At 40.8% G+C, this 21,031-nt stretch overlaps 1 protein-coding gene across 1 annotated transcript in view; it reads left to right on the top strand.

The window, feature by feature from the left end:
* dlgap2a (discs, large (Drosophila) homolog-associated protein 2a) overlaps positions 1–17,719 on the top strand; it is a 517,146-nt gene extending 499,427 nt beyond the window's left edge. The window contains exons 13-15 of the mRNA XM_059982028.1: positions 7,166–7,257; positions 14,273–14,425; positions 16,688–17,719. Coding sequence (XP_059838011.1) covers positions 7,166–7,257; positions 14,273–14,425; positions 16,688–16,906 — 464 coding nt within the window. The 3' untranslated portion in view covers positions 16,907–17,719. The remainder of the gene's footprint in view (positions 1–7,165; positions 7,258–14,272; positions 14,426–16,687) is intronic.
* Positions 17,720–21,031: the final 3,312 nt, after the last annotated feature.

The raw sequence follows: 21,031 nt of genomic DNA on the forward strand, positions 1-21,031 counted from the left end.
CCAGGATGCTACTGTATTAGAAGGTATGAGCTGTAAGGAGAGGCTGGATAAACTTGATGTGTTTACTCTGCAGTTCCAGCAGCTCAGAGGAGATCTGGTAGTTTATAATATTATGAGTGGCACAGAAAAGATAGACAGTCAAAGTCTTCTTTCAGAGTAGAAATGTCAAGTAATAATGGATTTATAGTGAAAGGGGAAAAGTTCAAAGAATATGTGAGAGGCAAGTTTTATCTTTACACAGAGAGTGGTAGGTGCCAAGAATGGGCTGCCATGGTGGAAGTAGTGGTGTTTAAGAGGTTGTTAGACAGAGACATGAATAACCAGGGAATGGAGGGGTATGGATCAAGAAGGAAGGCAGATGGGTTTCATTTTAAATTGGCATTGTTCATCACAAATTTTGGAAAAATTATTGGGAAGGATTGAATCAGTTAGGACTTAATTAACTGGAGCTCAAGGAGAAATTTGAAATGATGGGTAGAGATAGGATTAATGCAAGCAGGCTTTTCTCCCCACTGAGTTTGGGCAAAACTAGAACAAGAGATCAGGGGTTAAGGGTGAAAGATGAAACATTTATTGGAAGATGAAACACTTATCAGAAGGTGGCACAAGTGTGGAACGAGTTACCAGCAGAAGTGGAGGATGCAGGATTTCAACATTTAAGAGAAGTTTGGATAGGTGCATGGATGGGATGGGTATGGAGGGCTGTGGTCTAGGTGCAGATCAGTGGAACTAGGCAGAGTAACAGATCAGCAGAAACTTGATGGGCCAAAGGACCTGCTTCGGTGCTGTGTGTTTGGAGATGACTGAAGACATAGAAAAAATCTTACAGTGGAAGTGTCAGTATAGTGCATGTCACCCAGCACATTCCCTTACTGCAGAATCAATCAGTTATATCTTCTCCTTGTTATTCTTTCCTTCATTTCATTTCAAGTGCTGTAATCTGTCCTTCACTCATCAGGACATGATGTTTTCCCTGCTCTGGTCTCAGTGTCTCTCCAACATTATTTACTTCAGTCTGACTGTATCTCTTCGGTCACAAAGTAGTACAGCACAGAAACTGGCCTTTAAGTCCATCACCTTTACTTCAATAAAATCCAAGGCTAAATATTTCCTGAGCACATTCTATATTATCATTTTCAAATACTAATTGTTTCATTTCTCAGTCCCTTGTAAAATCCCTAGGGTTTAGCACCATACATTAATTGATTTGTTTTAAGTTAGGTCCCTCTTAAAAGATAAAAATCACAGTACACAGACACTATTCATAAAATCACAGTTGCACATAGTACAGCGCAGAAACAGGTTATTCTGCCCTCAATGTACTGAAGGCAATGCCAAATCAAACTAACTTCTTTCTACCTGCACATGATCTACATCCCTCCATTCCGTGTTTTTAAGTGTCTAACAGCTTCTTAAATGCTTCAATCGCATCTGTGTCCACTACTACCCCAGACAGTGCATTCAAGGAACCTACCACTCTCTGTGTAAAAAAATTGCACCTCACATCTCCTTTAAATATTTCCCTGAGAATTAGACATTTCTACCCTGGGAAATCTGGCTGTCTACTCTATTTGTGCCTCACATAATTTTAAACATACATCAGGTCTCCCCTCATTCTCCATCGCTTCAGAGAAAACAATCCAAGTTTGGCCAGCCTCTCCTTATAACTCATACCCTCTAATTCAGGCAGCATTCCGGTGAACCGCTTCAGTCCCCTCTCCAAAGCTTCTACATCCTTCTTGTAATGAGATGACTAGAACTATACACACTAGGAGAGGAAAGTTACTTTTCAGAATCTGAATCAGAATCAAGTTTATTATCATTGACGCATGTCATGAAATGTGTTGTTGTGCAGAAGCAGTTCAATGCAAGTCATAACATTACTATAAATTACAATAAGATAAATAAATATTGGGAAAAGAGAGGAAAATAATGAGGTCAAACATGGGAGGTTAGTTAGGAAGATTCAGTTGCTAGGTATTCATGGTGAGGTAGTAAATTGGATTAGACATTGGCTCAATGGGAGAAGTCAGAGAGTGGTAGTGGAGGATTGTTTCTCTGAGTGGAGGCCTGTGACTAGTGGTGTGCTACAGGGATCAGTGCTGGGTCCTTTGTTATTTGTCAACTAAATCAATGACCTGGATGATATGAAATTTGCTGATGATACAAAGATTGGAAGTGTAGTGGACAGTGAGGAAGGTTTTCAAAGCTTGCAGAGGGATATGGACCAGCTGAAAAAATGGGCTGAAAAATGGCAGATGGATTTTAATACAGGCAAGTGTGAGGTATTGCACTTCGGAAGGACAAACCAAGGCAGAACATACAAGGTAAATGGTAGGGCACTGAGGAGTGCAGTAGAACAGAGGGATCTGGGAATACAGATACATAATTCCTTATAAGTGGCATTACAGGTAGATAGGTTCGTAAAGAGAGCTTTTGGCACATTGGCCTTTATAAATCAAAGTATTGAGTATACTTTAGAACATACAGGGTAAATGGTAGGGCATTGAGGAATGCAGAGGAACAGAGAGATCTAGGAATAACAGTGCATAGTTCCCTGAAGGTGGAGTCTCATGTAGATAGGGTGGTGAAGAAGGCTTTTGGAACGCTGGCCTTTATAAATCAAAGCATTGAGTACAGAAGTTGGGATGTAATGTTAAAATTGTACAAGGCATTGGTAAGGCCAAATTTGGAATATTGTGTGCAGTTCTGGTCACCGAATTATAGGAAACATATCAATAAATTAGAGAGAGTGCAGAGACGACTTACTAGGATGTTACCTGGGTTTCAGCACTTAAGTTATAGAGAAAGGTTGAACAAGTTAGGTCTCTATTCATTGGAGTGTAGAAGGCTGAGGGGGGATTTGATCGAAGTATTTTAAATTTTGAGAGGGATAGATAGAGTTGATGTGAATAGGCTTTTTCCATTGAGAGTAGGGGAGATTCAAACAAGAGGACATGATTTGAGAGTTAGGGGGCAGAAGTTTAAGGGAAACACGAGGGGGTATTTCTTTACTCAGAGAGTGATAGCTGTGTGGAATGAGCTTCCTGTAGAAGTAGTAGTAGAGGCCAGTTCAGTTGTGTCATTTAAGGTAAAATTGGATAGGTATATGGACAGGAAAGGAGTGGAGGGTTATAGGCTGAGTGCGGGTAGGTGGGACTAGGTGAGATTAAGAGTTCGGCACGGACTAGGAGGGCCAAGATGGCCTGTTTCCGTGCTGTGATTGTTATATGGTTATATGGTTATAAGAGTTGGAATGTTATGGTGAGGTTGTATAATACATTGGTGAGGCTGAATTTGGAGTATTGTGTGCAGTTTTGGTCACCTGATATTAATAAGGTTGAAAGAGTGTAGAGAAAGTTTATGAGGATGTTGCCGGGACTTGAGAAACTGAGTTACAGAGAAAGTTTGAATAGGTTAGGACTTTATTCCCTGGAGCATAGAAGAATGAGGGAGATTTGATAGAGGTGTATAAAATTATGATGGATATAGATAGAGTGAATGCAAGCAGACTTTTTTCCCCACTGAGGCAAGGGGAGAAAAAGAAACAGAGGACATGGGTTAAAGGTGAAAAGGGAAAAGTTTAAAGGGGACATTCGGGAGGAGTGTGGAATGAACTGCCAGTTGAAGTGGTGAATGCGGACTCACTTTTAACATTTAATAAAAGCTTGGAAAGGTATATGGATAATAGGGGTATGGAGGGATATGGTCTAGATGCAGATCAGTGCAATTTGGTAGAAAAATGGTTTGGCACAGCCAAGAAGGGCCAAAAGGCCTGTTTCTGTGCTGTAATGTTCTATGGTTCTAAATCACAAACAAGAGAAAATCTGAAGATGCTGGAAATTCGATCAACACAAACAAAATGCTACAGGAACCCTTCGGCAGGGCATGAAGGGTTTTGGCCCGAAATGTCGACCGTACTTTTTTCCATTGACACTGCCTGGCCTGCTGAATTCCTCCAGCATTTTGGGTGTGTTGTTCGAAAATAGTGAAGTAGTGTTCATGGGTTCATGGACTGTTCAGAAATCTGATGGAGCAGAAGTTGTATCTAAGTCATTGTGAGTGGGTCTTTAAGCTCCTCTTGTACCTTAAGAACTGAAATTGGAAAGAAATAAAGTAGTCAAGAATTTATTTGACAATATACATAACTAACCTATATTTTTATGTGGAGTCACAATATAGTACACTTTCAAACATGAAGCAATTTAAAATAAGCATCAAATATTTTTAGCTTACAGTGAATGATTTTTCCCATCAGCTGAACAGCCAAGCACTTGTAATTGTCACAGGCTTCCAGGGAGGTTTTCCAATGAGCCAGCAGGGTTTGGAGCTGTCCCCCTTCACTGTGCGGAGCCTGCATGTGTGCAGGGGCCATCAGCACCACAGATAGTGGGTCCAAAGATGCCAATGACAGATTAAACCTCAATAAGCATTGGGCATTGAGACTCCTGCAGAAGCACATAGATTATCTGGGTAGTAGTGCTGCCTCTGGGTTGGAATGTTCCATTGGATACTGGTACTTTTGTGTTCCAAAGGTTCTTTCGAAGTCAAGCATGAGGAACAAAACTTATTGCTCATGATTATTTGCATTGATTGGCAATCAGTGATAAGTAGACTGATGAGACCAATGGCAGAGGAGCTGCATGGCCTCGGTCGTTGTGCAGACCTCATGCCTTGGGGACGCCTGTTGCAGCTGCCAGGGAAAGAAACAATTGAGCTGGCTGGGTTTTGTGCTGGGCTAGGGGCTGGCCCCTCCTGTCAATGCTGCTCTCCAGTGTCCACTTGGTGAAAGACAAGCTGGATTGCATTCATCTGAAGCTGCATTTGCATGAGATGAGGAACTACTGTAGGCTTGATTTTGTGGAACTGTGGCTACAAGACAATGTCCATGCACCATCAATCTTCAGGCATTGACACTCAGATACTATATAATAATCATTTTAGTTTTGCTTTTTGTTACTTTGTTTTTCTGCCACCATAGTTATATGTGCTACATACATTGTGTGCTGTGTGTGACTTTTAGTATTGTGTTTTGTGCCTTGGCCCTGAAGGAACACTGTATCATTTGGCTGTATTCAGGTGTAAGGTTGCAAGACATTTAAAATTGAACTTGAACTTGTTTTATTAAGTGTTTCAAGAGTGGAAAATGAACAAGAGAATTAGACATAATTAGGTGTACAAAATTACAAGGGGTATACATAGGGTAAATGCAAGGAGAGTTTTTTTCCATTGAGGTTGTCTGAGACTAGACGGAGACCTAGAGATCATGGGTTAAGGGTGAAAGGTCAAATGTTTAAAGGAAACCTGAGGAGGAATATCTTCACTCAGAGTGTGGAATGAGTTGTCAGTGGAAGTAGTGGATGAAGGATCAAATGCAATATTTAAGAGAAGTTTGAATTGGTACATCAATGGGAGGGGTATTGGCCAGGTGTAGGTTGATGGGACTGGGCATATTAACAGGTCAGCATTGACTAGATGGGCTCAAGGGCCTGTTTCTGTGCAGTAGTACTCTATAACCCCTTGACTCTAAGAAAGAGTAGCCAAAGAGAACAAAGAAAGGGCAAAGGAAAATACAGTTGTGGTTGTCTCAAACTCTGACAAAAGATAACAAAATTCCAGTGGTTACAATTAACCTATAAAATAATCAGATTAAATTGGAGTGACACCTGCTACAGAAAACTCAGAAGCTTCGAGAAAAATGCAGAAGCGACTGTACCGCAATTGCTGGAAAACTCATTGAACAATTACACATGCAGAATATAGGCAATTGTGTAAAATACAAGCAAGCATAGGAAAGTTAAAGCACAAGGAAAATAACAATTCTACACCCCAAGCCAACAGTTCAGTTGAGCATGAGGTTATCAGTTAGCTGGACTTTGGGGGAGCTTCACAACAAAGAAAGATGCCAAATGGGGTGCACTTAAGGTCATAACATAACTGAAAGTTAAGAGACCGATTATAGGAATAAGCAGCTGGTAGGTGGTGCGGCCTGCCACAGTGGTCACGTGGTGTTTTCTGTGATGAGCACTAGTGTCCCAATAAGACCCATGAAAGCGGAGTTAGATTGGTGCATGGGAAAAGATGGTCACTAAAGAGTATAGGGAATAAGCTGAAAGGTTCTTGTTACAGTGACCAGCACACACTTCACAATCTGATTTGCTCTCCCTCCCCTCAATTATTGTAGAACTGGTAAAAATCAATAGGCATAAGAAGTCTAAACAATATTCACAGCTTTAAACATCTTGCATTCAAAGTGAAATTTCTGTTGAAAGAAAAATGCCAGATAGTTATAAGACACAAATGAAGAAAGAACATTGCAGGGAAATCCTTCCTGGTGGCACTGAATAAGAACATTTTCTGCAATAATTTGATACCAAAACTAACACAGCGGTGCCTTCTGTTTTATGGTGTGTTGCATTATGCTTATTACACACATCAAACTGTGATAGGAGAATACGCTGATTCCAAAATGAAGACAAGATTTAAATCAGAAGGCCCTGCATAATTGCATGATTAATTTAACCTGATTAGTCCATAATTAAGAAATCCATGCAGCTGTTTGTGGAAGGGTTGTTGTTGAAGTGATTGCCTTTACGTAGATTCATGCTCATTGAGATGTTAAATACCATCTATTATACAAACACAATGTCTATTTTTAAAAAAAACCTGGATTCTATTGTTTCTTACTCCACAGATCTTCTGCAGGTCAGGAATTAATTAATTCCAGAATAATGTGTGCAATAATGCTTACTTCCAATTTTATAACATTTGATTTAATTGAGAACAATAAATGGCTGTTAGAAAGTTTATCTAAGATTAGCAATCATGCAGTTTAAAGGAAAATTAACAGGAAGATTTCTATGAAGAAGTAAATTTATAAATTCAAAAACACGGTAAACATTCATTCACATTCCCTTACTTTATTGTTACCAGTCACCCTTTTCGCACAGAGTTTGAATTTGACAGTATTAATTGTAACCCTAGACTGGCATCTTATTGTAAGTACTTTCTTCCAGATTTGACAGTGTGGAATGGAGGTGAGTCATAATGAAGAAGGTACAGAAAAGGTCACTGACAATACATCCACAAGCTAAATAAGAGGGGATTAAACCCAAACGTGAAGAGGTTCAGTGGCTTAATGTATTTTTCTTCATCTCATTCTCAGCACTGGGGAAAATTCGGAGCGCAGTGGGGAGCGCACAGCTACTGATGTCTCAGAAATTCCAGCAGTTTTACTGGCTCTGCCAACAGAATCTGGTAGGTTCCATTTCCTCGCTTCTATTCTACAGCTCTGCTCTGCGGTTGTGATGTCAATTCTTGTAACCCAATTGTAACCCAATTCTTGCAAGCAATTTTGATTTGGTAGTAGTGGAGCAATTACCAGGAACTTCTAGGCCAGAGCGAAGCTGCCCACTTTACAGGGTCATCCTTCACCTCTGTTTTCAGTAACTGGGTTGGTGAACTGGCACCTCCCATTAATACTGTCTGCAAACAAAGGCGGACAGCTTTATCTGAGGTAGCCTTTCCTCTGCAACAGACACAAAAGGTGGAGGGTAGCAGCAGGTCAGGCAGCATCTATGGAGGGGAATTAACAGTCGCCATTTCAGGCTAAGACCCTTCATCAGGACTGGAAAGGAAAGGGACTGAATCTGGAATAAGAAGGTAGGAGGAGAGAAAGGAGTACAAGCAAGCAGGTGATAGCTGAGACAAAGTTGACAGAGGATGTGGGCGGGGGGAGAGGGGGTGAAATGAAAATCTGGGAGACGATACATGGGTGAGGTAAGGAACTGAAGAAGGAATCTGATAGGAGAGAATAGTGGACCAGGGAAGAAAGGGAAGGAGGAGGGGCACCAGAGGGAGGTGAAGAGAAGAGAAGGGTTGAGAGGGGATCCAGAATGGAGAATGGAACAAGACATAAAGGGGAAACATTACCAGAACTTGGAGAAACTGATAATCGTACCACTAAGTCAGAGAATAATCAGACAGAATGAAAGGTATTGCTCTTCTAACCCACCCTCTTCTGCCAACAAGCTGTCCCCCAGTCCACTTCCCTACCCATATTAGAACTCACAATGTGGTAGGGTAATGGGTATGACACGTGGACCAGCAGGCTGTAGGAATCTGGTCAGTAGTCCCATGCTTGTACTGTATTTTAGTGGGATTTTTGAGATTAGTTTTATTTGCCACATGTACATCAAAACGTACAGCGGTGTGCTGACCAACACAGTCTGAGGGAAGCCCACAAGTGTCACTATGATTCTGGCACCAACGTTACTAACCTTAACCTGCACATCTTTGTAACGTTGAAGGAAACCAGATCACTTGGAGGAAACCAGAAGTGGGAATCAAAGCCCAATTGGTGACTGATGGTGCTATAAAGTGTTTCTGCTAATTGCTACACTACCACACCATTTGTGATATTTCTGCTTGACCTTTGACAGTCCCATAGACTACATCACACTATCTTCTCTATAAACTTTCAAAGTTCACAATCACACAGCAACTTATATGTGCTTCCTGCATTCTGATCAATCATTAGATTTTAAGACCTTAAGATCATAAGATATAGGAGCAGAATTAGGCCATTTGGCCCATCGAGTCTGCACTGCCATTTCATCATGGCTGATCCAATTTTCCTCTCAGCTCCAATCACCTGTCTTCCCCCTGTATCCTTCATGCCCTGACCAATGAAGGATCTGTCAGCCTCTGTCTTAAATATACACAAAGGCTTGGCTTCCACAGTGACCTGTGGCAAAGAATTCTAGAGACGTTCCACCCTCTGGCTAAAGAAATTCCTCCTCACCTCCATTCTAAAAGGATGTCCCTCTATTCTGAGGCTATCTCCTCTGGTCTTAGACTTTCCCACCATAAAAAACATCCTCTCCACATCCACTCTATCAAGGCTTTTCACCATTCGATAGGGTTTCAATGAGGTCACCCCCTATTCTTCTGAATTCTAGCGAGGATAGGCCAGAGCCATCAAACGCTCTTCATGTGACAAGCCATTCAAACCAGGAATCATTTTCATGAACCTCCCTTGAATGCTGTCCAGTTTCAGTACAGCCTTTCTATAACAAGGAGTCCAAAACTACTCTGAATACTCTGAGTGAGGCCTCATCAGTGCTTTATAAAGTCCCAACATTTACATCCTTGCTCTTGTATTCCAGTCCCCTTGAAATGAATGCTAACATTCCATTTGCCTTCTTCACCACAGACTCAACCTGCAAATTAACCTTTAGGGAATCCTGTACAAGGACTCCCAAGATCCCTTGCACCTCAATTTTTTGTACTTTTTCTCCATTTTGAAAAATAGTCAACCCTTTCATTTCTTCTACCAAAGTGCATGACCATACACTTTCCAACACCCGTATTTCATCTGCTACTGATTTGCCCATTCTCCTAATCTAAGTCCTTCTGTAGCCTCTCTACTTCCTCAAAACTATCTTCCCCTCCACCTACCTTCATAACATCTGCAAAATTGACAAAAAGGACATCAATTCCATCATCCAAACGGCAGCCAGTCAGAAAAGGTTCACTTTATGCCCATTCTTTGCCTCCTGCCAATCAGCTACTGCCTTATCCATGCTAGAATCTCTCCTGTAATACCACGGGCTCTCAACTTGTTAAGCAGCCTCATGTGTGGCACCTCGTCAAAGGCCTGCTGAAATTCCAATTACACAACATCAACCTGCTTTGTCTATCCTACTTGTTATTTCTTCAAAGAAATCCAACAGATTATCAGACAAGGTTTTCCTTTGAGGAAAGCATACTGGCTGTAGCCTATTTCATCATGTGCCTTCAAGTACCCTGAGACCTCAATGTTAATAATCGACTCCAGCATCTTCCCAACCACTGAGGTCAGACTAACTGGCCTATAGTTTCCTTTCCTCTCCTTCTCTCCCTTCTTGAAGAGTGGAATTACATTTGCAATTTACCATTCCAGAATCTAGTGATGCTTGAAAGATCATTACTAACAACTCCACAATTTCTTCAGCCACCACTTTCAGGATCCTGTGATGTAGACCATCTGGTCCAGGTGGCTTATCTACTTTCAGACCTTTCAGTTTCCCAAGAACCTTCTCTCTGGATATGATAACCTCATACACTACATGACCCCGACACCTGGAACTTCCATCATACTGTTAGTGCCTTCCACAGTGAAGAGTGATGCAAAATACTTCCTCAGTGCGTCTGCCATTTTGTTGTCCCCCATTTCTACCTCTCCCGCATAGTTTTCCAGTGGTCTGATGTCCACCCTCATTTCTCTTTTACACTTTATATATCTGAAGATATTTTTGCTTTCCTTTTAGATTAATAACATCACATGAGCATCACATTGAGCAGAAACAGCTCCACAACTAATGCCTGACCACCTGAGAGCTTCCAAATTAAGATATAGGAGTATAATTAGGCCATTCTGCCCATCAAGTCCACTCTGTCATTCAATCACGGCTGATTTATTATCCATATCAACATCTCCTCTTTCAGATCTCCAGCATCAGTAACTTTATTTATTTTGCTTCTGTTACCACTCTGTGTGCATACAAATATGCCCAACGTCAATTATTAACCCTTACATACTGTTCATATTTTATACCTTCACAGTATGGTCCAGATCAATTTTGACTCAGCCCAAGAACCCCTCATAACAAGTGTCTATACCAAATTTTGAACCACAGATGTATTTGGAATGTATAAATCACCTATCTGACATTAATAAATGGGTTATTAATCCTTAATTACTGTTGAAGAGATCTAAAATCCATTTCAATAGATACGGGTCAAATTTGACCCGGAACACCCTCAATGTTCAAAAATTTGTAGCACCTGTACAAAAATGTAAAAGTTCTAATTATTTTCATTTTTCCACATTTTGGGTCACTTTAGGAAAAGTCATCAAATTTCAGCTAAAAGAATGGCATTTAGGGTGTTTTTACTGCTGTCAAATGTCAAATTGGGTCAAATTTGACCCGAACAGTATGTAAGGGTTAATTATTGTCATCCAAAGCTTCTTCCAACCACAACACAAGTACTGCAGATATAAGCAAGAGCAGGGAACCCTGCATTTCCCCGAAGGAACTCTACTTAGTCCTCTCACACCTCATTCTGTTCTCACTGGAAGCTCTTGATGATGTCATTCATACCAAAGAACATCTCATTGTTATTCATTAGACAAATCCTGAAGCATTCTGCACACTCCTGCTGTGGTCCCCTAGGACCTGCCTTCAGTCAGTCTTTCCACCCTCAGATATTCTACAGACAAGATTTACTGAAAATCTTTTTGAACATGAAACCTGACTTGATGGGTATTTTACTGCTTTTCTCAACAACTGCAAGCTTTACACAGTTTTTTGAAGAATTTATGACAATCATCCATACGGTATCCAGAAAATCCTCAAAGCATCCTGGATGTTGTTTAACTGCTGCATACACTTTTTCTCTCCATAGCTCAATCCAGCTCCTGCTTGCCACAGTGGGACATGCTCTCAGCATGTCTGCCGTTACTCTCCAATGTTTTGACTCTAACTAAATTGAGTTCATGCGGGATTAAAAGTATGCTCTGGGTCATGAAATTGGTAGAACTGGGAACAGTTTTTCAGGGTAGAACATGAACCTGACTTTAATTTTTTTTAAAACTACATGTACCAAACACAAACTCTGCCAGACCAAAACATAACAAAGAGTGTTATTAACGTTTTCATGCAGGGTCTTGGATGAGGGTTTCTGTTTTTTAAAAAATAGCACAGCATGGATCTTTGGTTGAGAAATGGTAACTAAAGATGTACAAAGATACAGTGAAAAGCTTGTCTTGCATACTGTTCATACAGCTCAAATCATTGAAGTAGAGCAAATTAAAACAATAACAGAGTGCAAAATAAAGTGTAAAAGCTGCCGAGAAAGTGCAGAGCAGGTAAACTATATGGTGCAAGATGATAGCAAGATAGATTATGAGGTCGAGGGTCTGTCCTATCAAACAAGTGGTTCATTCCAGAATTTGATAACAGCAGGACAGAGCGGTCCAGTGAAACATCTCACTCTGAAACATTGGTACATTATTTCTTTCCATAGATGCAGCCTGACCTACTAAGTTACTATAGGTGTCCACAGAATTATAAAACATAAGCATCAGATGTTGGGAACTGCAGTATAATAAGGGGGTTTTATTGTTTAACCTAAGCAGATATTTGTTCACACTAAAATTCTGGGGTGGTTCTGGCTTTGCCCCAGTTTGTGGGTTCCCATAGGATCACAGTAAAATGAACTGAACCTTTTCCATAGATGGATCTCCAGTTCCCATTCCCTCCGGCTGTGGGAGTCTGGAGATAAGCTGCACCAATGTCAGACAGGTGTTGGTGCAGGTTTTGTTTGGGTTGGGTGGGGAGATTGATGGGTGGGCATCCACACATCTTGTTCCATGCATCCAGTAGAGAAAAACATAGCTGGCCAGCTGGGAAACCCAAGTATGAAGTGTTCCCATCCCAGCCTCCTCCACCAACTTTTCCATCTCCTTCTCTCCTCCTCTTGACCCTCACATTTTCTTATTCTCTCCTTACATCCTCCATGTCCTCACTTCCTCCCCTATCCTTCTCCTCCAGTTCCTCCACTCCTCCTCTGCATCCTCCCCTCCTCCACTATTCTACCTTCTCTTCTCCCATACCTCCTCCTCCATTCCTGCATCTCTTCACCTCCCTCACCCTCTGCTCCATTTCATCCCCCCATCATCCTCCCCTACTTCATTTTCTCCACCTACTCCACACCTCTAAGTCACTCATCCACTTCCTCACCCGCCCTGCCACCTCAACCTCCCCAACCCCCTCAACTCCCTTCACTGACTTCTATGGATGGCAGACATCCATTACAAAACCTGTCAGAGAGTCTCAGCCTAGTGTGGACCAGTTACAACTGGGACCCAGCTATTGCACGCCTTTCTTCAAATACTTCCCTCTAAACACATTACAAAAAGCAGCAAGAGCCTGTACAGGTTAGTGGGACCAGTGTGTGTGTGATGTGCTTCAGCAGAAGACTCTCTCTGATTTGATTATTTCATGGCTTTTTTGTTTTACAAATGCTATAATTTTAATAGCAGCAGAGGAAATGTTGTCATTACAAAATTCCAGTCCTCGTTCATTTCCCTTCCTGTTTTTGAAAGCCTCCATATCATTGAAGATTATGAGAAGATTATATGGTGACAGTAAAAATCATTTTCTCTGATATGTAGTCACATAAACAGCTCAATTTTATTTTTAAAAAATCACCACGTTTATCACCAGGAGACCAAGATAAAAGGAAGGATTAATGATGAGATTAAAATGTAGTTTCAAGCATTGTAACTTAATTTCTGCGTTTCTGTTCAATTACCAAGCTCCTTCCCGAGGCATCACTCTCAAATGACAACGTTACTGTTATGTTTCGGGTGAGCTTTCCCCACACGTTGAAGTATCAATGGTTCACAGTCAAAAATACCAGGCTCTTGTCACAAACGATGATTTAATATTCTGAAAGGACAAGACAATGTCTATCAACAGCTTTTTTTTTAAATCCAATTGAACTCACATTTTTGCTTTGAATTTTTTACATTTCAAAGTATTCTTGTACCTAATGTTAACATTCAGCCAAAGTGGTTTACACTGTACACAGCTTTTTCACTGCAGTTTGGTACATGTGGCAATAATAAACCAGTCACAGTCCCAATTCCAATACTATATTAGAAAACGTAGAAAGAAGTTTGCCAGATTCGTTGAAACCCAGTGGAAGGGCATTCACTTTATTGTGTCCATGCTGGTTGAAGAGATATTGAGACTAATTATAGGTCTCAGCTCTCCATCCATGAGTCTTTGGATATTACGTCCTTGTCCAAAGACATACTCAATGAATTCAAAGTTACAAGTCACGAGATACCTCTCATCACTTTCTCAGATTATGACTACATCGGGTCACTCTTTGGGTAAAGATGTTGGGTTGACTCCATTTTTACCCTTCTACATCCTACCTAACAAAATTTTTGCTCATCTGTAGACCTCTGTGTCAAGCGCAATGATCTTTCTCCTTCATTATGCTTAGTTTTCCTATATTTTAAGGGAAATAGCTCCAGCACAGACTTTCTCCCAAACAGAACATCCAACTGAAGAGTTAAAGATTATGCGTCACAACTGACAAATGTGCAATGAGATAAATATCCAAAGCTTTGAAAATTTGCAAATACTAGCATGGTTTTAAGAATGCTTCCCATCTGGTTTAAGAGCTGTTAACAAGTTGCTCTGATACCTATCAGGATCCCAGTGCGATGCCACGTCCTACCTCCCAGGATCTAGCAGGATTTTGGGACCTTCTGCAGCTCTCCATTGAAGATGTCAGCATGAAGTTTGATGAACTGCACCAGCTGAAAGCAAATGACTGGAAACCCATTGAGCCACCAGAGAAACAGGTGAGTTTATTCACTGATGGAAAAAATGGAATTATTTTTTTCCATCCTTCAGTGTCCTCTGGACAAATCTCAGGGTAACCCAGTGGAGGACTGTTGTGGAGTCACAGAGTCATAAGTCATCACTGGATTAGAAGGGAGCCGATTGTGTGGAGATCCTGAGGTGGTGACACACATTCATATAATCACAGAGCTGTACAGTACAGAAACAGATCCTTCAGCCCATCCGCTTCTACTGACCAGATAACATGAAATTAGGGGGTATTGTTCAAAGTGAAGAAGATTGTCATAGTTTGCAGGAGGGGGGCTCTTGATCATTTAGGGAAGTGGATAGAGAAGTGACAAATGTATTTCATAGAACATAAAATACAGATCAGTAGAGCACAGTACAACACAGTACTGGCCATTCGGCCCAAGATGCGCCATAACTTTCAACCTACTTCAAGATCAATCTAACCCTTCCCTCACACCTAATCCTCAATTTTTCTATCATCCATGTCCCTATCTAAGAGATTCTTAAATTCCCTTGATGTATCTACCTCTGTCACCCAATATGGATCAGTGAGGTGTTGCATTTTGCAAAGTCAAACTATCATGGCAATTATTCTATACATGTTAGGGCACTAAGGAGTGTAATGGAACATAGTGACTTAAGAGTACAAGTGCATAGTTTGTTGAAAGTGGCATCACAGGTAGACAGGGTGGTGAAGTAAGTGCTTAACACACTGACTTTCATCAGTCAGGGGACTGATAGAAGATGGGACATTATGGTGCAGTTGTATATGTCAATGGTGAGCCACACTTGGAGCAGTGTGTACAGTTTTGGTCACCCTGTTACTGGAAAGAGAATGTTAAACTGGAAAGAGTGCAGGGAAGATTTACAAGCATGTTACCAGGAATAGAGGACTTGTGCTATATGGAGAGGTTGGCCAGGCTAGGTTTTCACCCCTTGGAACGCAGAAGGAAGGATAACTTTGTAAAAGTGTTTAAAATTATAAGAGGTGTAGATAATGAGGATGGTAACAGTCTTTTCCCCAGAGCAGGGGAGTTCAAAACTAAGTAGAATGGGTTTAGGGTGAGAGGAATAAGATTTAAGAGCACTGGGGCAACTTTTACATAGAGTGTAGTGAGTATATGAAACAAGATGCCTGAGGCAGGTACAATAGTATCATTGAAGAAGCACTTAGATAGGTACATGGAGGGGTGGGGCTTAGAGGGATATGGGTTGAATTCAGGAAATTGGGTCTGGCTGGGTGGGCACTGTAGCCAGCATAGACAGGTTGGGCCGAAAGGCCTGTATCTGTGTTGTATTACTCTTCTGCTCTACAGCTCTAAGTTTCCCATTTGGCCCACATCACTGGAAACCTTTCCTATCCAGGCATCTGTCCAAGTACCTTTTAAATGTTGTTAATGTGCAGAACCTGCTTCATCTACTTCCTCTGGCATCCCGTTCCATATACTGACCACTCTCTGGATGAAAACTTTGCCCCTATCACCCCAAACCTATGCCCTCTCATTCTTGATTTCCCAACCCTGGAATAAACCATAGGCTCCTATTTGGTAGCCTTGTATGTGGCACCTTGTCAAGTGCCTTCTGGAAATGCAACGAAATAACATCCACTGATCCTCCTTCATCTGACCTGCTTGTTACTTCCTCAACCAATTCTGACAGATTTGTCTGGCAAGGTCTCTCCTGAAGGAAACTTCAGACTTCCAAATGCTCCAAAATTTTATCCTTAACAATGGACTCCAGCATCATTCAAACGTATGAAGTCAAGCTAAGCAGAATATAATTGTCTGCCTTTTACCTCCCTCCATTCCAGACACACTGTCTGTAATATAAAATTCTTTGCCCTGCATAACTCCTTTAAGCTTTCTCCCCCTTATCTTAAAGGCATGTTCTCCTATATTTCATACTTCGACTCTGGAAAAAAGACTCCAAATCTCTTCTCATGTTTATAAATATGTATCAGGTCTCTTCTCAGTCTTTGCCACTCCAGAGAGCACAACCCAAGTTTCTCAAGCTCTCCTTGTCGCACACACTCTCTAATCCAGGCAGCATCCTGGTGGGCTTCCTGCACCCTCTCCAAGGCCCCCTCATCCTCCTGTCATGGGGATTATTGCTGCCCTCAATAAGAATACTTGCTAAGAGCAACAATGATCTTCTTGGGTCGGATCGTGTGATGGAGGAACCGCGGTTACTTAATTTGACTTTGATTTTTTATTCTGTGAAACATTAATAATCACTATTTCGCAATTATTTAGGAGGAAAAGAAGATTCCGCCCCCAGTACCAAAGAAGCCGCCCAAAGGAAAAATCCCGATTGTGAGAGAGAAGTCTCTCGACCTCCCGGACAGACAGAGACAGGAGGCTCGCAAACGGCTGATGGCCGCCAAGAGGGCGGCTTCCTTCCGACAGAACTCAGCTACTGAGCGTGCAGACAGCATTGAGATTTACATCCCTGAGGCACAGACCAGGCTCTAGTGACAGGCCCTTGCAAAACGCCCTCCTTTTTCTGTTCACCATCGGCTCTCCATATTTGTCATGTGCATTTCACACATTCAAGCCTGATGGAATTAGTGACGGGGTTTCCATGGTTATTCTTGTCCAGCTACCACTGTGTATGGTCTTGCTGTTGTGTTGGTTGTAGCATACGTCACAGAGGAAATGATTATAGTTGTGAGTTTTCTGAACTCTGCAGAAGTCCCGGCATTCTGGGAGAGGGACTGGTTCCAAACGATTGCACTAACTAATCCACCTAACCACCACGCTCTCTCAGAGACTGCTTCAACGGAGGACCTCTTGCAGAGGAAAGCAAATTCAGCTAAACCACAATCTTCTGTTGATTGGTTTGGCCTGTGTGCTCAAAGGAAAAGGTAAATTGGTAATCCAGTGTCACTGGAGAGTGCCAGAGGAGAGCTTGGTTGAAACGCAAAGGTGCTGCGTCTTCAACAAAAAAAAGTGGGAAGAATGCATGATATGTCAGTATCATTCCTTGTTTTTTAACATTATAAGAGAACCCGGCTCCTAACAGGGAAACGGGAAAGCCCTCTGCTCAGTACCTGAGCAGAACTGTTCCCCACTCAAAACTATTCAGGGACTCACCTTCAGTGTGCTTTGGGGGAAGTGTAAGTGAACAGGTAAGAATTATTCCTTGGAACGAACTCTTAGAGAATAGTATCCTCGAGAATCTATTGGGACACACAGTACTTTTATCCACCATGACAAAGTATTGAGGCCTCTTGGTCTCAAGAGTTTTTGCCAAAACATTTATTGCTTGAATGGGAGCTATTTAAATACTTTGGGAATGTGCTGAAACGGTGTTCAGCAAATTATTGTTACCTTTTGGGTAAAAACATTAGGTTTCGGGGAAGGGGGGTGGTAGTGGGGTTGGGGAGAGGGTTGGTCAGTGATCACCTTGTGGGTGCCAAATATGTGCAATAGTGATCAGCCTGATATAACCATGTGCAATTACTGACGTGCCAACACTGCAGCCAATCAGAAGGAATGTTACTTCCTTGTGAATGCTTGCCTTCAGTAACCAGACACTGCAAGCTCCATTGCTCAAGGAAATTTACAATTAACTAACCCCCAATAACCCTTTCATATATATTGTAAGGTTTTTTTAAGATCTTTTTATTTATTCATATATCTATATACAATGGTGTAAAACTTTTGAATTGGCATGCAATTCTTTTTTCATTTAAGGGAAACAATAAATATGCTAGCTGTAACTTAGAACATAAATCATACACAGTCACAGTAATTATGTTTTTATTTATTTGTGCACTTTATGTAAGTATTGTTTTAGATATTTGTAAGCAGTTAGTCTATTTCTGAACTTTGGGTGTGTGTGTGTGTGTGTGTGTGTGTGTGTGTGTGTGTGTGTGTGTGTGTGTGTGTGTATGTGCCTGGATGCATCTTTCTGTGTGTCTATATGTGTGTATGATGTTCGTGTGTGTGTATGCATGTATCTGTGTACGTGTGTGCGTGAGTATCAGTGTCCAGGTGTTTGCGTGTGTGCAGATGCACCTTTCTATGTGTGTGTGTCTGTCTGTCTGTCTATCTGCCTGTCTCTGTCTTTCTGCCTGTGTCTGTCTGTGTGTATCTGTTTCTGTGTATGTCTGAGGATCAGCAGAAGACAGCTTGAACGTGTCTGCCAAGATTTCAGTTTGTCTCACCACATGTAGATTATTTTATCTGAGAGGTTGTTAAATTGTGTTTAAATGACTTCCTTCATTATTATGAAAAAGAAGTGACTGTTTAAATTCTGACCTCTTTGTAGAACAAATTGGTCCGATGATATTGGCCTATTCCAGTGTAACTTAGAATTCAGAATCCTTCTGGCAGGATGCCCTGAAGCCCCAGCACACACCCCCACCTCACATTTCATTCATATTATTGCCAACAGCCTTAAAATAAATTGGACGCAAAAACATGAATGAATGTACAGCCCCCAAATTTGCAAAAAGTAAGTGCCCAAGAAATAGTTTAAATAACTACATTCTAGTGTCAGGGAGAGCGCATTACAAGTAATGTTTAGTTAGAGAAGCTGAAATGATATTCAAAGGCAGGCTAAGGAATGTATTCAAAAACTGTAGTTCACTCTGCTGTTCAGCATTAATTGTAAGCATTAGAGTCCTTAGTTGATTTTCGATTCTTGGTTTAGAGAGCTGAGTTATTTTTGGTAAATTATTTGGCTTGCTTTATGTACTGTAAAGAATACTGAGCCAAGTCTGAAAGGGGCTGGCTAATCATAAAAAGACCATTCACCTCCCATACCTGCCATCTGGATATTAGAAACAGATGATATTCAGCTGCAGTTGGAGCAGACTTCCGCGAATTAAGAGATATTACCACCTTCTCTTCTGCTGCTCAGTAGCAGTGTGTCAAATCGACACCTTAGGCAGGCATCTACCTTCAAAGTGGCAAGAATTATCTTTTTATACACTAACAGATTTAGTAAATAGTTCCAATATGAAGAGAAACATATCAATCTTCAGATCTTTACAAAACACAAATGCAGCTCTGATGCTTTTTGTTATCATCACCCAATTACATTGATCCCAATGTGAAATTATTGGCTTTTTCCTGTTGACGAAATGTTATCACCTCTATTCGGGTGAGAAGCCTACATTTTTAAGTGCAATATACCATGTATACCATTGATGATAAAGATAATGTCAGAGCAACTGAAAGAAAGGCAATACTTTTTTTTAAACTCTCCACTATTCTCCATTAGGTTAATAGCAATATTATTTTATACATGTGTACTTGTCACTACGACTGAACTTATATTTGGAAGCAGAACATACACTAATGCAAAGAATTCTGAATGTTCGATAAACTACCATTAACTTTAACTGCACATTAACTAAGGCAACACTAGTTGCATTTAATATGCGTTCCATTCTGTCACTTCAATCAGCCAAACTTTATAAATCAGACATAATATTTACCCTAAAATGCTTTGATTTGTTTTAGTGGTGGGGTAGTAGAAAAGCGGGCAGTGAGACTGATTTCTTTTCATTGTTTTACAATGAATAACTGACCTTCAATTAGGTCTACCCAATGGAAAGGATCCCATGATGAAGGATTTGTTGGTGACAATATGAGTAGTGTATGATAGGTCCAGCAAGCTGTAGCTGGCAACAGAGATTCTGACAGTTACGGACTGTTGCTGGATGGTTTCTGGTGTAACACTTCGCAAAAGTAGCAGCCTATCATTGTCCTCTTTGTGAGTTATGAGAAATTGCTACATCTGCACATTAGTTAGCAATTAAACTCACAATAGCAAATTAGTATAGGTACTCAATTATAATTTTAATTAATGTAGGTACTTAACAAAATATATCGGTTTAATGAGGAAATTTATCTTTCTACAATTTCACTCAAACATCTCTGGCCCAGAAAAGAAACAATTAAACCTGTGGGGTCCAATTCCTGTGAGTAGTCAATTGTACCTAAACCTTTTTCTATTCAGTTTGTAATATTTGTCTTATTTTTTCAGTTGCTTCTTGTTCTTATTTTGCTTTTCATTTCCCCTCACTTATTTCTCTTTCTGTACTTGAGCTGATTTTAATTCAGTCAGTTTATTGTCCTCTGACTTCCTTTCTTTTCCATCTCTGTCATCGGTTCAGATGACAGACTGTTGATCCTTACAGTCGCCACTGGCCGTTTTCAGATCAGTCTGAAGCTCCGGATAGTGAGGGAAAAGCTGAATGGCAGACTGCACTGAGATGCCCCACACCAGCAGATTCTGGATTGTATCACGTGCAGACTGTGACTGATTGGTTTAACTGCAATTTTTTAGAGGTAAATAAATAACAATCAGAGATAATATATAAATTAAAGCACGATGAACTAAGTGGAGAAACAATATCACATTTGCAGGAAAACACTTTGGAGTGCCAAATATTGTTACATTGCACAGTAAAGTCCTTTTATAGAGATAATTATTTCTCTGATTCAGTCTCTTTTGCCATTACATTTCTTTTGAAATGCACTATTTATTTGCATGCACAATAGAGAAATTAATATTGAATGTACAGTGTGCTATTTTGCTGACGGTGATTTCTTGGTACTTGCTAATGCCTTCTTTCGCAGTTA

The sequence above is a fragment of the Hypanus sabinus genome, chromosome 10, assembly GCF_030144855.1.
Source record: "Hypanus sabinus isolate sHypSab1 chromosome 10, sHypSab1.hap1, whole genome shotgun sequence".
Classification (NCBI taxonomy): Eukaryota; Metazoa; Chordata; class Chondrichthyes; order Myliobatiformes; family Dasyatidae; genus Hypanus; species Hypanus sabinus.